Here is a 14,519-nt window from a genome sequence, read left to right on the forward strand (position 1 = left end):
TGTGATGATGAGGGGTCTCCACTCTGGCCAAAGCTGTCAGCAACTGGCAGCATTTGACATTCAGCAGTTTCAGACACCCTGCTCAGCACCTATGACCCGAGTTCTGCTCTTCAGAAGAACGAGACCCTTTGAACAGACTGAGACCTGAGCAGCCCCGTGGAAGGGCACTACGGCAGCCGTTACTTTCCCACTACTGGCAGTGCAGCTCTGTGTCATCCTGTTTACATCATACATCATTCATCTGCTGTGATGAAATGCAACCCTGGGCTTTAAAAAAAGCCCTCTGACAGTGGGATACTCTATCTGTCTGAGAAGTGTTTCACATATTTTCCATGGGCACAACCTGCTCCTGCTTCTATTTAAATCTCTGTAGCTCTCTTTGAGGGACGTTATTCCCTTCAGGAAGTTCATTCAGGAGGTGCCTAGCAGGAGAAGGAGGGAAGCCATCATGGCAGCAGACAGCAGCACAGCTCCTGAGGAAAAGCCAAGCACTGCTCCTGCGAAAAGGGCTGTCCACAAGATCCGAATGGCCAGCCTAGTCTTCAGCGTGGCACAAGGCTGGCAACAGTGGGCATCTGACCACCACACCAAGCAAGCCCAGGAGCCCTCTGGATGGGTCCCTACTGCAGAAGACTCATCAGCTCGGGCTGTAGAGGAAAGATCCTTTGAAAAATGGTCAATTCCATCTGTCAAGAGGGTCCAAGGAGACAAAGAGGAAAACTCCTTAGCAAAGGAATCAGTGACAACAAGAGAGGCTGAAAAGAATGCAAGGGAATCAGATGAAGCCCTCAAGAAGTTCAGCATTAAAAGCAAAGAGGTGACCAAGACAGTTGTAAGCAAAGCCTACGAGCGAGGAGGCGATGTCGGCCTCCTCAGTGAGAGGTACGAGAAGAGCAGCAGCAGCTCAGAGACGACCAAGCCCAAAGAACCAAGTGCTGTCGACAGAATCCTTAGCAGCAGATTGTCTCCAACCATAAGGAGGAAATGTTCAAACATGGTATCAGAGCTGACCAAGGGCTGGAAAGAGATGGAACAAGAGGACAAAGAGGGAGCTAAGGGAGAACTGCTGCTTAAGTGTCACAACGACAGCCTGGATGCAGAGGACAGTGGCTATGGGGAAGCGGAGGACAAACTGGAGCAAGACGACAGTGAGCGAGAGGTGACCGCGGTGAGGATCAAGCGACCTGTGCCATCTCTGTAAGTAAGACATTAGCATTAGCACAGATGGGCAGCAGACCCTGACAGAAAAATAATGATAACTAGTCACCACCATCACCCAGGAAATCCTTCATCTCTCTCTCTGTGCTTTAGCAGCTGGTCAGCAACACCTGCCTACAGACTTGGGCTTTGTGTGCTGCATAACAGAGCCAGGAAGTTCTGTCTGGGAGAGGTTAACTGTGTTTAATTTTCACACTGGATTTATTGGTTCATCAGAGTCATTATCACTTCTTACTACTGTAGTCTACAGAATAACCATCTTTATCTCACCAAGAGCCCACAGCTATTCATTTGTTTCAGCAAATATTAAGTCTAAAGCAATACAGTTGACCAATAATAGTTTCAAATACTAAATTGTGAACATTCTCAGGAATAATGTGCAGACAATGCCCAAAACAGACACTGTGGAGATTACTTCTAAGTACCTCTTAACAAAAACTGGGTTCCCTGCTTTTTTTGGAAGTTTTCCGTGGATTTGGAACTCCTGGATGCAAAGCACAGAAACTTCCACAGGAGCTTGGATCTCAGACATACACCAGAAAGCATCCTGCAGATGCTGAGGCTGTATTGACAGTCAGGATTGCTCTGACCTGGGCACAGGACCCTGCACTTGATGCCCAGTGTCAGACTAGCCATGCATTTCATCCACATGGTACTTGTTAAACACAGCTGTGGGAACACACAGAGCTACTTTCACTGTTCAGGTTGGGGATGGGAATGGTGCTGTGCTGTACAGGTGGCCACTCACCTCCCACCAGGAGCGAATAGCTACTAGGCACGGTGGAAAAAAGGTCTCCAGCAACCCAGAACTTGAAAGTGCATGGCCTGTGCTTTTGGGAGAGACCCTGGGCAGCTACTGTGACAGAAGCTAGGACCTGAAAGCAAAGCTGTCACACACAGAGAGGGAAAAGGAGGCACCTTGCAGCAGGTGTTATTGGCAAGCAACCTCAATTAAAACAAATTGCTCACTTAACAAATCCTAGAGTAGAAACAAAGGAGCAACCCTTCTGTTCAGCTTCACCTATCTCTTCCTCCTGCCTGATTTTAGTGCTGCTACCTAGGAGAAAAATCGATTGGCCATGCCTACTGAGGTGCGAACGATCAGCACCCTCTGTGCTACTCGCAGCTCTCCCTTCCGCCGAAACCTGACACGGAAGGCGGTTCCTGCTCTCACGCTGCTGTTACCATCGGGATTTTTAAACTGCTCTTTTCAAACAATTTATTTGATAGACTCAGGATACATGATGGCAGCCTGCTGCTCTCATGAACCTTTGAGTAGGGCTGAATCTCCTTCAAAAGGCCTACAGGGGCATGGGCATTAAAGCTAAGCTCCCATTTCCCTCTCTGTATTACAGAGGAAAACACAGCGGTGCCAGTAGTTGGCTTTTTTCACTCACCTCATCATTTCCAGCTGAAATACTTACTGGAATAAGGTTGCTTCCTTAGCAAAGGCACATGGACTCCTTCAGGTGCAGAAAATGCTGTTCTGTTCCTGCTCAGGAGCTGAAGGAATACAACAGTGACATGAAACTCCACACATTAATAAGTGATCCATACTTTTCCTCTACAGAAAGGATCAGAGGGAACACAGAACATGGACACTGTCCTCCTAGAAGTCCAGGGTGCATTTCTGGTTTACAGGCAACTTAACTGAACGTTCAGGAGCTTTGTTTTATGCCTGGAATCCATTGTGCAGGTGTGATAAAAACATGACAACAAACAGATTCTATGTGCATGCAGTCAAAGGTGGTGTCATTAAGCTAAAGAAATGAGGGAAAGTGCACCTCAGCCACCAGAAGTGGCTGGAGTGGAAGATGCATTAAGCAAACAGCAACAAATACAGTAACACTAAGGTTTTTCCAACCCCAGGTGTGGTGTGATGAAAGCAAAAGGCTAAGAGGGTGTTTTACTTAACCACTGAGAAGACAATTTGGATGAGGAAGGCAATAATAGTATTCAGGCCGAAAGAATAATCAAAGGCTTCAGGAGGAAAATAAGAATCCTTACTAGAATGTTAAACAGAAAGAGGTAACAAAGTCTGTCAGAGTTACATCATCTCCTCACTCTCTGCTTCCCCTTCAGCCTGGGGAACTGAAGCTTCAGGGCATTCTCAGCGGTGAGGGCACTCAGAGAGAGTGGGGAGCAGATGGCTGTGACTGGGGGATAAGCCCTCCATGATGGTATCTGCTCTTCAGCTCCACTCAGACTGTTGGTGTTATTTCTAGGCAATTTTGACTTGTTTAGGGGTCCTCTCCTCCTTTCACTGATACCTTCCCTCCTGAAGAGCTGGGGAAGCAACCAGCCTGAGCTTCAGCTGGACTCAAGACTCCACTGGCACAGGCTTGTCATGGCTTTTGGGAGATCTGCGAGTTTCAGGAGACAAATTGTTTAGTGTAACCAAACCCTGTGCCCACAATTCCTTTGTGCAACAAAGCCCCAATCCAGGGCAAGGGGCTTTCCTCTTACATAAGGCTCTGGTTTATTGTTGGGAAACAAAAAGGTCTAGCTTTACCCCACTGACTTATTTCAAAGCTTTCCTGCCAGCACCTACCTGTTACTCACATATATGCACACAAACACAGGTACATACAAGCTGCTTGCTCTCAGGATGCTCTGCAGTCACACCACGGAAGAGAGGTACATTTACTTATCAACATTATACACTCAGTGCTTCAGATGCTTTTTGCCTTATTGAGCACTCTGGAGCTTTTGAAATGCCTCTTCTCAATACAGCTAAGCTAATGGCAACTTCACAGCTGTAAGTGTGGTCCTCCTCTCCTACTCCTTCCTCTAGCCCTGGCACTATGTGTCTGTACTTCTTGCTCTAGCACTGTACTGCTGCCCAGTGCCAGCATCCTCCGCACAGACCTGAGCTGGGGACAACTCTCATTTCCATTCTCTTTCACCAGGCTTAGTAGAAAACTAAGGAACAGCCCAACAGCAGGGCAACAACATTTTCTGCAGATATGCAGTGCTCTGCACTGCTCTGCTAACTGCATTTTGGTTCTCCAGTGTCACTGTTAATATTCAGCTGACGTTGCTGGGGAGGCTTCAGAGCAGCCTTCTGGGAAGTAAAAACATGAGAAAACAAATTACATTGGCACAGCCACAGCACAACACAGTCCCCAGCCAAGCCCTGTACAGACACCTTGACAGGATGTGAGCAGCACAAAGACTAGCTCAGACTATCTATAGCTCCTCCACAACCTGTGAGAGTGGTCACTAGAGGAAAGAGTGTCAACAATTTGTCTGTCTGGAGACATCCAACACCGCTATGCTGCTACAAGCACAGACACACACATGCAATAACCAACAAAACCTCTGAGGGTCCTTTGTCATCTTCCCACCTTGACACAATCAGCTGCCCTGCCTTTCAGGCTTATAGCCTGACAGTGGGGATGTAATTTTGGCCTTCAAAATTTAAACTGTACTTAAAATACATAATCATAGCCACAGATACTGCACTGCATATCTTTTTGTGGTGGTTTTAAGCATCAACATCTATTACAGGGGATTTTTCTAGCCACTACCCTCTGTTTTTCAGTTAGGAGTAGCTGAGGATCCAGACACTGCAGTTTCTGTCACCTGTAACAGCAGGGCACAGAGATTTCAGGCTCTGTCACCATCCCTGGAGACGTTTAAGGCAAGAGTGGATGTAGCACTTAGTGACATGGTCTGGTTGATGTGGTGGTATTAGGTCACAGGCTGGACCTGATGATCTCAGAGGTCTATTCCAGCCTCAGTAATTCTGTAGGCAGGACAAAATGGGGAGCTGCGTGACTGAGCAAGGGTACATAAAGTGCAGGTAATCAGCAACGCACTGCTTGGCTCCCATACAGAATTAGGTCAACCTGTTCGTCGAAATGGGCTCAAATGTAGCCTGGAGGGTGGTAGCAGAGATGAGATCAGGCTGCGAGCAGCAAAGTCGCTGCAATTCCAGGAGCGTGGACTCGAAGCCTCGGAAGAAGCCGTTCAGCAGCAGTGAGCTCATGCCACCTGGTGGTTGGCAGCTCGGCCACAAACACGGGGCAGGGAGCCGGGGCAGGGAGCCGGGGCAGGGAGCCGGGGCAGGGAGCCGGGGCAGGGAGCCGGGGCAGGGAGCCGGGGCAGGGAGCCGGGGCAGGGAGCCGGGGCAGGGAGCCGGGGCAGGGAGCCGGGGCAGGGAGCCGGGGCAGGGAGCCGGGGCAGGGAGCCGGGACCTGCAAAGACCCAAGGTCTGTCTTGCCTCGTCCAGCTCCAGCAGGCTGAGCGAGGACGCACGCAGCCGAGCCCACAGGAGAGGCAGCGCCGTGGGCAGCCTGAAGGACCGGTGGCAGGAGTGGGCCGAGCAGCACATGGCGACGCAGAAGCTGAACCCCTTCAGCGAGGAGTTCGACCACGAGCTGGCCATGGCCACACGCCTGCACAAAGGGGACGAAGGCTACGGCCGCCCCAGAGAGGGAACCAAGACTGCCGAGAGGGCCCGCAGAGCCGAGGCGCACATCCACCGGGAGATCAGGGACATGTGCTTCATCATCGAGTCCATGGCCCGGCCGCGGCCCGACGGCAAGATCCAGGTCACCTTCGGGGAGCTCTTCGAGAGATACGTGCGCATTTCAGACAAGGTGGTCGGGATCCTGCTGAGGGCCAGGAAGCACGGGCTGGTAGACTTTGAAGGAGAGATGCTGTGGCAGGGGAGGGATGATGATGTCGTCATTACTTTGTTAAAGTAAGCAGGCTGCAGGCAGAACAACTTGCTCTGGAAAAACCTTCCTGCACCTCTCCCTTGCTATTGGCAAGACTGCCCTCGCTCACCTCCGCAGAAGACACACTGAACACTTTCCTAAAGATGTCTTATCATTGCTGATTGATAGTGCAAGCATCCCGCTGGATTTTCCTCTGCAGCAGGAGGCTTGCAGGATATGCAGTGAATTAAGATAAAAACCTCTGTTGACTATGAGCAGCTGCTTATAAAACCCCACAGCAGTAACTGCAAACTAATTCCAGTTTTCACTTGTTCTTACATTTAAGATCTTCCAAACTATTTAAACTGGCACACCAGGACTAAGAATCATGCCAAAGCAGAAGCTGAATGACAGCATAAACCCAGACCAAGTATTTGATCTGTGAAAGTGATCTCGTGAAGGTACTTCCCAATTAATTAAAGTTCACGTGCAAATACTTTGATTGGAACACAGCAGCTGCACCCTATGCAGCTGCTCCTGCAGCATTACCTTGCAGGCCCTGTTGGCATGGCTTTTTCTTACACATCACACACAAAGCAAAGATCCTTCTTTTTATAAATGAGCTTTTATATTTAAATGTATTCCTGTAATTAATTTATTAGTTTCTGTAATTAACTTATTAGTTTCATGTTTAGTACTAGAGAGAGAAAATGCTCAGTAGAATGTAAACCAACATGGTTCTGAAGGGATAGCCACAGCAAAATACCTCTGCGATGCTTTGTGACTGAAGATCAGCTTCAGGGCATTTCATATTGCTGAGCAACACTGGCCTACTCTGACAGCATTTGCTGTTAGAACCCTTCTGCTATCGGGAAAAACCAGAAACTATTGAAAGCCCAACCAAACCAACCAACCCTCCCAAACCAACCCCAACCAACCACCAACTAAAACCATAAACTGGAGAGCTGGGCAAAGAATAACCTGGGCAGGAAGAATAAGCTGCAGCAGTACAGGTTAGGAGATGATCTCCTGGAGGGCAGCCCTGTGGAGAGGGACCTGGGAGTCCTGGGGGACAAGAAGTTCTGCGTGGGACAGCAATGTGCCCTGGTAGCCAAGGAGGCCAATGGGATCCTGGGGTACAGCACAGGAAGCTCCACCTCAACACAAGGAAGAACTTCTTCACCATGGGGGTCACAGAGCCCTGGAGCAGGCTGCCCAAAGAGGTTGTGGAGTCTCCTTCTCTGAAAACTTACCAGCCCCATCTGGATGCATTCCTGTGTGACCTATGCTGGATCCAATGGTCCTGCTCTGGCAGGGTGGTTGGACTCGAAGCTCTCCAGAGGCCCCTTCCGACCCCCAACATCCTGTGAGCCTGAAATAATATCTTTCAGTCCAGGTGATGATGGAGAGAAGTAAAAGCTAACAAACTAAAACTCGTAGGTCTTGAAAGTGTTTGTATTATGCCCAAACCTGAGACTGCTGTGGGGTCTGCAACGATGACTGGTTGCACAGATGACTGCTTCCTAAACTACTACTGCAGAATTAGCTATCCTGCTAGAAACATGCTGCATGTGAAGAGCATTTGTTTCACAGCAAGAGGCCTGGGCAAGCAGTTTGCACAAAGAAAAATAGATGTTTGGGGTTTCCCCCCTAAAATTCTTTCGGACTGGAAGAGCAAATATCCTCTTAGAGCAGAACAGGTGTGCAAGCCTCTTGTCTCTGTGGCAAAACAAGCATTGCCTTTTTTATTGAGAGTACAGGTGAAGGCTCCAATGAACAAACAGATCAAGCTAGTGACATAAGAACTGGTTATTGTGTGCATTGTAAGGCTACAGTTACCATTAGTCATTTAGGCACAGTTCTATATGGTGAATCCCAGGAAGGAAACAAATAGTTCATTATAAGATGGATTTAGTGGAAGTTGTTAAACATTTTCTTGAGATCTCTCAGGCTACTGAAGCTGACCTGCAAAACTGAGCTCCAAGTGTAATACCTGAGTATCACAATACTTACCTGCATATTCTTACCTTATACTCACAACCTTTACAGCTGTCTACATGGTCTTGAGCGAATTTTGTTGTCTGAGGAATATATGAACTACAAAAAAAGTTTACTATTTTGGGGTTCTTCCTCCTGCAGAACAGAGAAGAAATGATCTGCACATTCTGTGAAGTACAGGAAGTTGTTTCAAGTGTACACAGCGGGTGTGGGGCTCTGGAACTGGAGGGCCAGGCTACAGAGGAAGCAGCTGAAGGTCCATCTGGGGGGACTCAACCAGCCCCATGCATTAGGGCTACTTGTGTTAGGAGGAGAGTCATTGTTGTAGGTGATTCCCTTCTGCAGGGAACAGAGGGCCCCATGTGCCAACCTGTTCCATCCCACAGGGAAGGCTGCCACCTCCCCAGGGCCTGGGTCAGAGATGTTCCTAGGAGCTCCCTAGTCTGGTAGGGCCCTCTTGATTATCATCCATTTCTGGTCATAGAGGTGGGAAGCGATGAGCCCGAGTATAGATGTGCAAAAGCAATTGCACAGGACTTCAAGGCACTAGGGTGAGTGGTTGAGGGATCAGGAGCACAGGGACTGAAGTCATCTTCAGTACCTTCAGTGGCAGGGAAGACTCCACTGAACACTGAAAGAATAGGAAAACACAGCTGATGAACAGGTGGCTCAGGGGCTGGTGCCACAAGCACAGTTTTGGTTTCTTGCCTGTGGGTACCATTTATGTGGCACCAGGCCTGCTGAGGACAGGCAGAGTTCAGCTGTCTCAAAAGGGGAGAAGGAGTCTCACACCTGAGCTGGCAAAGCTTATTGATAGGGCTTTACACTAGGTTCAAAGGGGGAAGAGGATAAAACCAAGCTCACTAGAGATAAGCCTATAGGAAAATATAACTGTTCTTGATTTCTACCTCTTTGCTCATGTGCCTTTCCAGGACTGGTTCAATACTCTCAGACATTCAGCTACTGATTTTTTCTGTGCTTCTATAGAATAGAATAGGACCAGACCAGGTTGGAAGAGACCTTTGAGATCATCATGTCCAACCTACCATCCAACACCACCTCATCAACTAAACCATGCAACCAAGCATCCTGTCAAGCCTCGCCCTGAACACCCCCAGCGTCGGCGACCCCACCACCTCCTCAGGCAGCCCATTCCAGTGGGCAATCACTCTCTCTGTGTAAAACTTCCTCCTAACCTCCAGCCTAAACCTCCCCTGACGCAGCCTGAGACTGTGTCCTCTTGTTCTGGTACTGGTTGCCTGGGAGAAGAGACCAACCTCTGCCTCACTACAACCCCCTTCAGGTAGTTGTAGAGAGCAATAAGGTCACCCCTGAGTCTCCTCCTCTCCAGGCTAAGCAACCCCAGCTCCCTCAATCTCTCCTCATAGGGCTTGTGCTCCAAGCCCCTCACCAACCTTGTTGCCCTTCTCTGGACTCGCTCCAGCAAGTCTTTGAAGTATTAATTCTTCATAAAAGTCTTCCCATGAGCATTAAACAAACAAAATGCCAAGAACAGGCTGTGTTTTCAATGTAAGCCTAGAAAAAGGACTAAGCACTTGAATGAGTGGGTTTTGTCAGCAAAGACAATCATAGAATGGTCTGGGTTGGAAGGGACGTCTGAACGTCATCTAGTCCAACCCCCATAGCAGGAGATGCTTTTAGTTGTTTCTTTAAGAAGAAGTGGCTGAAGACAGCATATTCATATTGCACTCTCACCACCACTGGCCTTTCCAGACCCAAACAGCCTCAGGAGGAGGAGCAAATGCACCCTGTATGTTCAGTAAAACTATTACCTGAATAACAACAGAATAACAACAATCTGCCTTTGTGCTTCTAAGCAAACTCCAACTTCTCAATAAACTCCAACTCAGGTTTGTTTGTACATATATTTAGATTTATTTGCTATACACTGTGACCTTATAGTACTTCAAATCCATTACAGGATTTTTGTTGCTGTTGTTATCGTAGTCTGAACTCCACAAAGACAATAATACTGCTGTGGAAGACCAAAGGGGAGAAAAGCCATTTCAGTTTATTTACAGTTTCCTTATTCTGTAAACATTTAGTCTAGATGCTGCACTAAGTTCTAATAAGGATCAAGAGCTATACACAGAGAGACAGAGCCCTGTATTCCTAATCATATTGAGCATCAGCATGTTATAGATGGAACAGCTGCCCTCTTCCTCGCTCCCGCAGCGGTAAGCTCTCTGCCAATGGTTCTTGAAAACCTCCCAGAGATGTCAATGTTTTTGGAAATACTATACAACTACAGCTACTGAAGCCAACCCATTGGGCTTGTATTCCATTGCTAGAATAATTTAAAGTGCTAGAAGCAACCCCTCAGCCAACACTCTCCTAGGATAACAAAACTACTTTAAACATTAATTTACAAGAGAATATACACTGTTCATCTGAAATAGCTGAAATTTCAGCACAAAGTCAGTCACTGTCACACTTAACAGCAAGTAGTAGTTTTTTTTTGTGATTTTTTTTTTTTGCAGAACATAGAATAAAAGCTTTGAAACAAAGTTTGATTGAGCTGTTATTGCCACGCTGGCGTTTATCAGTTCTACAGAAGTGACCAAGAGCTACTGGGACTGGACTCGAGCGGTCGGTTTGGTTTGAGGTCACAGACAGGGAGTTTGCATATTCCACGAGTCTACTGAGTTACAATATGCTCTACCTATAGTACATTATCTCATTGTAGTCAGAGCTGGTGCTAACTGGGTATTTACAACATAGACCCACTCAAAAACAGCACAACTAGGGTTTTTTTGCTCTTTGGACAGAAATAAGCTATACTCTTGGAGTTGATGTGCTACACGGCTACAACAGTATAACAGCATATATCTGACACTTTATGTTGAAGAAGGATGCATCTGGTTCTGTACTTTTAATGCCCTAATACAGATAAAAATTGTTCACCAAGTTTTACTTGCTTTAGCCTTTTGATTGTGTGGAACCGCTGCAATCTCTCCATCCCCTTTGCTAGTTTGTAAGTCCTTGCCACGTAGCTCAGTACCGTCCCAGTATGTGTCCCAAACCTGCAGAGCATGGACAGCGTGTGCAAACCACTCCTGAACACCATCAGTGTGCAGCTACAACTGAAATGACTGGTTTCAACATCAACAATGAACAGACAAGTGGCACTGCTGACTCTGGAGATCTTCCAGCTTCACCACGTGTGTACTGCTAAGTGCTCAGCAGGAATGCCAGGGCTCCTCTGTGGCTCCTGAGGAATGAACCCACCAGTGCTCCAGACCAATCTCTGAGTACTGCTGAAGTACCCACACGCAGCTTTCTTCTTCTGTAGGTTCAGAGGGCAACTTCATTCATAGACAATCTGAATACAAAAATAGTAACCTATATTCAATGAAGCAGCCCCCTTGCAGGAGAGCAGAAAGGTGTGTGTGGGAAACTGGGGAGGCAACTGTAATAAGGGTAAGAAAGCTTTGCAGGCTGCAAGGCTCCAAGTAAATGATGTCCATTTTCAGTCCACACGGTCTGTGTTTTGTAGAAGGGTCTACAGCTTAGAAAAGGTAGAACAGTACATGACAGATGTGACAGCATGAAAAGAAGTCTGCTATTCAAAAAATAACTAGATGGCCACACTGAAGACTTCTTAAAAAAACCAGCATGGTAAAATGATGCATTATATTGCTCCTAGGGATTTCTGAGCTGCACTGATTCGTGTCAGGTTTGGGACAACACCCTGCAGAAATAGTTACATACTCATTCAAAAGCCCATATTTCTATGTCTTGAATAATGAAGTCTTCTCTCTTAGAAAGTGTGTGATTCCCAAATGTTTTACATGAATGACTTCTTCCATGGTAGAGATCACCATCGAGCCAAAGAGCAAACTCCCCTCTGCAAGACAGACAATACATTAAAGCAGGAGACTGAGGGATTAAGCAGTCATCATCCTAGGCATGCATTTTCTTTCAGAGTTCAGGAACAAGGAGGAATTGACAGGTTTTTCCCCAATACAAGTACCTCAAAGCTACTGATAAATTTGAAGCTGCAAAGTGTTGTTTTTTAAAGTAATTTAAGACTAACCTTCTTTTGGATGTCCTGAAATAAAAGCTCACCAGAATTCTTAACTTTTCAGCCCTTTCCACCTGCATTCAGAAAGAGGCATAACTGTGCTCTTACATGTGAAGAGAGTGCTGGTAAACAAGGGAAACACCTTGAAAGCTTATGAACTTGCATGGGTGGGGAAAAGGGCTGAAACCACCTCATTTCTGCATGTCTGGGTAGGGCACAGTTTCAGTTTGAGCCTCGAAGTTACAGACCAATTTTCACACAGCTGTGCCTTCAGAACCAGCGCAGCTTGTGTTCATTCCGAATACACCAAGACGTACACAGAAACAGAGCATCATAACCTTGCAGGGCTGAAATGTGATGCCACACTATGCTGAAGACAAACCTCCTGTTTAAGTTTCCTCAAGCTCAGTACCTGACACATGAAGTCTCTCTTGGCTGGTAACTGCTGAGTCCTGAGCTACCAAACTGAAGCCTATTCCAACATTGATTTCAAAGGCGTGCAGATGTAACACTCTGAACAGACTCCAGTGACAACAATTTTAACTTACCCTCCTCCACCAAAAGCAAGGGAGTCCATGTCTCCTTTGATGAAAAACATGTTGTCTCCTGTCCACTTGAAAACCTGACGAAAAACCCACAGCAGACAAGCAAGTTAAAGCATCTGAGCTTTGAGTTTGGGTGCAGGGAAATCAAACATCAGTCCAGGCGCATGAGGGGTGGCTAGAGGCTCATTCAGCGAAGCTACCAAGTTCATACACAACATTTCAGGGAACCGGTATGTGCAGACAAAACCTCTTACACTTCATACTGTTTAAAGTAAGAGCATTGCAAAATAGGTCTGATTTGAGCACTGAAACCTCTACACAATGAAAAATATCACAGAAATATGCTCAGGTTGGATGATATACCCTTGAAAAGGATGTAGCTGGTGAGTTTTCAGAGACCTGGCAGAGTTTCCAATAGTAGAAAAATCTTCAGCACAATGGAAGAATCAGGGTGGGGGTTGGGTTTGTTTTGCTTTAACTTATGCAAACACTACTGATAGAGACTCTGTGACAACAGTAGCATGGTGTCCACTTCTTGGCCAGCTCCTACAATTGTTCACTGAATAAATCTAATGGTAAATAAAGATAACACATATGGAGGGGAAAAAACCCACACAACCTAGAAGTGCACAGAATTATTACTACTTACCTCAAACTCTGGAGAGAAAGTGAACATAAAGGTCTCCCCAGTGCCGTAAAAGCCATCACTCACTTTGAAAGGTTCAGATGCTAGTGCACCAAAAACCTGTGAGCAAGAAACAGCCAAGAGAAAATACTTCAGAAAAACTGCTGCTAGTGAATCTATGATCACAGCAACTGACAAACAGATCAGGTTGTACAGGTACCAGATTTGGAATTCACTACAGGATAAGCCCAATTCTGAGTGCACTGATGGAGACAGTGTGATGTCTTGTGGTACATCAGGGGGAGCACACCAAAAAGCCTGGGAAGAGTTGCTATTAAATAAATAAGCCATCACGCCCACACAAAACATCAAAGGGGTAAAAACTAAGCCCAGGACATCTTCAGAAAATGTACATCTTTGTAAAATTCCAGAGCAAAGGGTTCTACTTGTTCATGTGTAGCTCCTCCTCCACTTCAGATAGCTAGGAACTTGCTGCAAATCGCCTGTAAATGTTATTTTGCCATGGAATTTATTCTGTCCATTCCAAGTTAGTGTTAAGCACTGGTTACTCTGCCCTACAGAGACAGATTCCAGCTAAGCATTTGCTGGTTAGCAGAAGTATTTGTACCACTCAGGAATAGGAACATTCCAACAGTAATGAAGAAGTGATTACTTGATTTTCAAATATGATTAAAATAGCATAAATTTGCCAGGAACAACTAGAAAACCTCCCTTGTATAATTATGCAACATCAACTACAGCCCAGGAAGTACAAGCCTCCCAAAAGTTAGTATTTTATTGCTAGTAGGAAGCCGGTTTCAGTATCTGCAAGAGCAGAGTGGATGCAAGTACCAAAGCACTGCACCAGCACTGCATGAGGGGGAAAAAAACCCCAAAGTTTCTGGGGTTTTGTTCACAGGAAACAGTGAACAGAAGCAAAACTATAGCGATAGTGAACTACAGCAAGACATTAAAGCTCAGGTATTGACTTGGATTGTGTTCTGGATATAATGTACAAACCACTTCCTTATCCTTTCCTGGGCCATAGGTGTGTTTCCCAAGCACTTCTTTCCACGGTGGGATCCGTGGTACCTCTTAAACACATAACGAGGGCAAGCATAAACCTCAGGTCAGGATCTCAAGGATTATACACAGCTATCAAGCATCTAATAAAGACTGCCCCGCATTTATGTTTTGATTTCTGGAGAAATAAGACCAAATTCAACCAAACTGAAGGAATTCTTAAAAGAAGAAGAAATGTTTGTTTTCCTCTTACTTTCCAGAAGAGTTTTTTGGTTTGCTTTCCCCCCACCCCCACGTGTGTGTTTTTAAGGCAGTAATTTGCTTCCATGAAAGAGCACAGAAGTTTCAGAACTAAAGGATCAGGGTCTCATGCTTCCTGTAATGTTTGCTCATCATCAGAG

The 14,519-nt window shown here is 46.3% G+C and overlaps 2 protein-coding genes across 8 annotated transcripts in view; one reads left to right on the forward strand and one right to left on the reverse strand.

Moving 5' to 3' along the window:
• Positions 1-405: 405 nt before the first annotated feature.
• ABRA (actin binding Rho activating protein) lies at positions 406-5,998 on the forward strand. The gene is made up of 2 exons (XM_009898189.2): positions 406-1,197; positions 5,453-5,998. Exons 1-2 carry the CDS (start codon positions 449-451, stop codon positions 5,928-5,930), a joined length of 1,227 nt encoding a protein of 408 aa, XP_009896491.1. The 5' UTR covers positions 406-448; the 3' UTR covers positions 5,931-5,998.
• A 3,719-nt stretch (positions 5,999-9,717) lies between these two features.
• OXR1 (oxidation resistance 1) overlaps positions 9,718-14,519 on the reverse strand; it is a 203,632-nt gene continuing 198,830 nt past the window's right edge. For 3 of the 7 annotated variants that reach the window (XM_054167476.1, XM_054167479.1, XM_054167475.1), the window contains 3 exons: positions 13,120-13,215; positions 12,474-12,547; positions 9,721-11,748 (listed from right to left, as the gene is read on the reverse strand). In XM_054167476.1, coding sequence (XP_054023451.1) covers positions 11,613-11,748; positions 12,474-12,547; positions 13,120-13,215 — 306 coding nt within the window. In that variant the 3' untranslated portion in view covers positions 9,721-11,612. Of the gene's footprint in view, positions 11,749-12,473; positions 12,548-13,119; positions 13,216-14,519 lie in introns of all 7 variants that reach the window. The other 4 variants (XM_054167481.1, XM_054167478.1, XM_054167480.1 and 1 more) reach the window with 3 other exon arrangements.

This window comes from Dryobates pubescens, chromosome 14 (genome assembly GCF_014839835.1).
Source record: "Dryobates pubescens isolate bDryPub1 chromosome 14, bDryPub1.pri, whole genome shotgun sequence".
Classification (NCBI taxonomy): Eukaryota; Metazoa; Chordata; class Aves; order Piciformes; family Picidae; genus Dryobates; species Dryobates pubescens.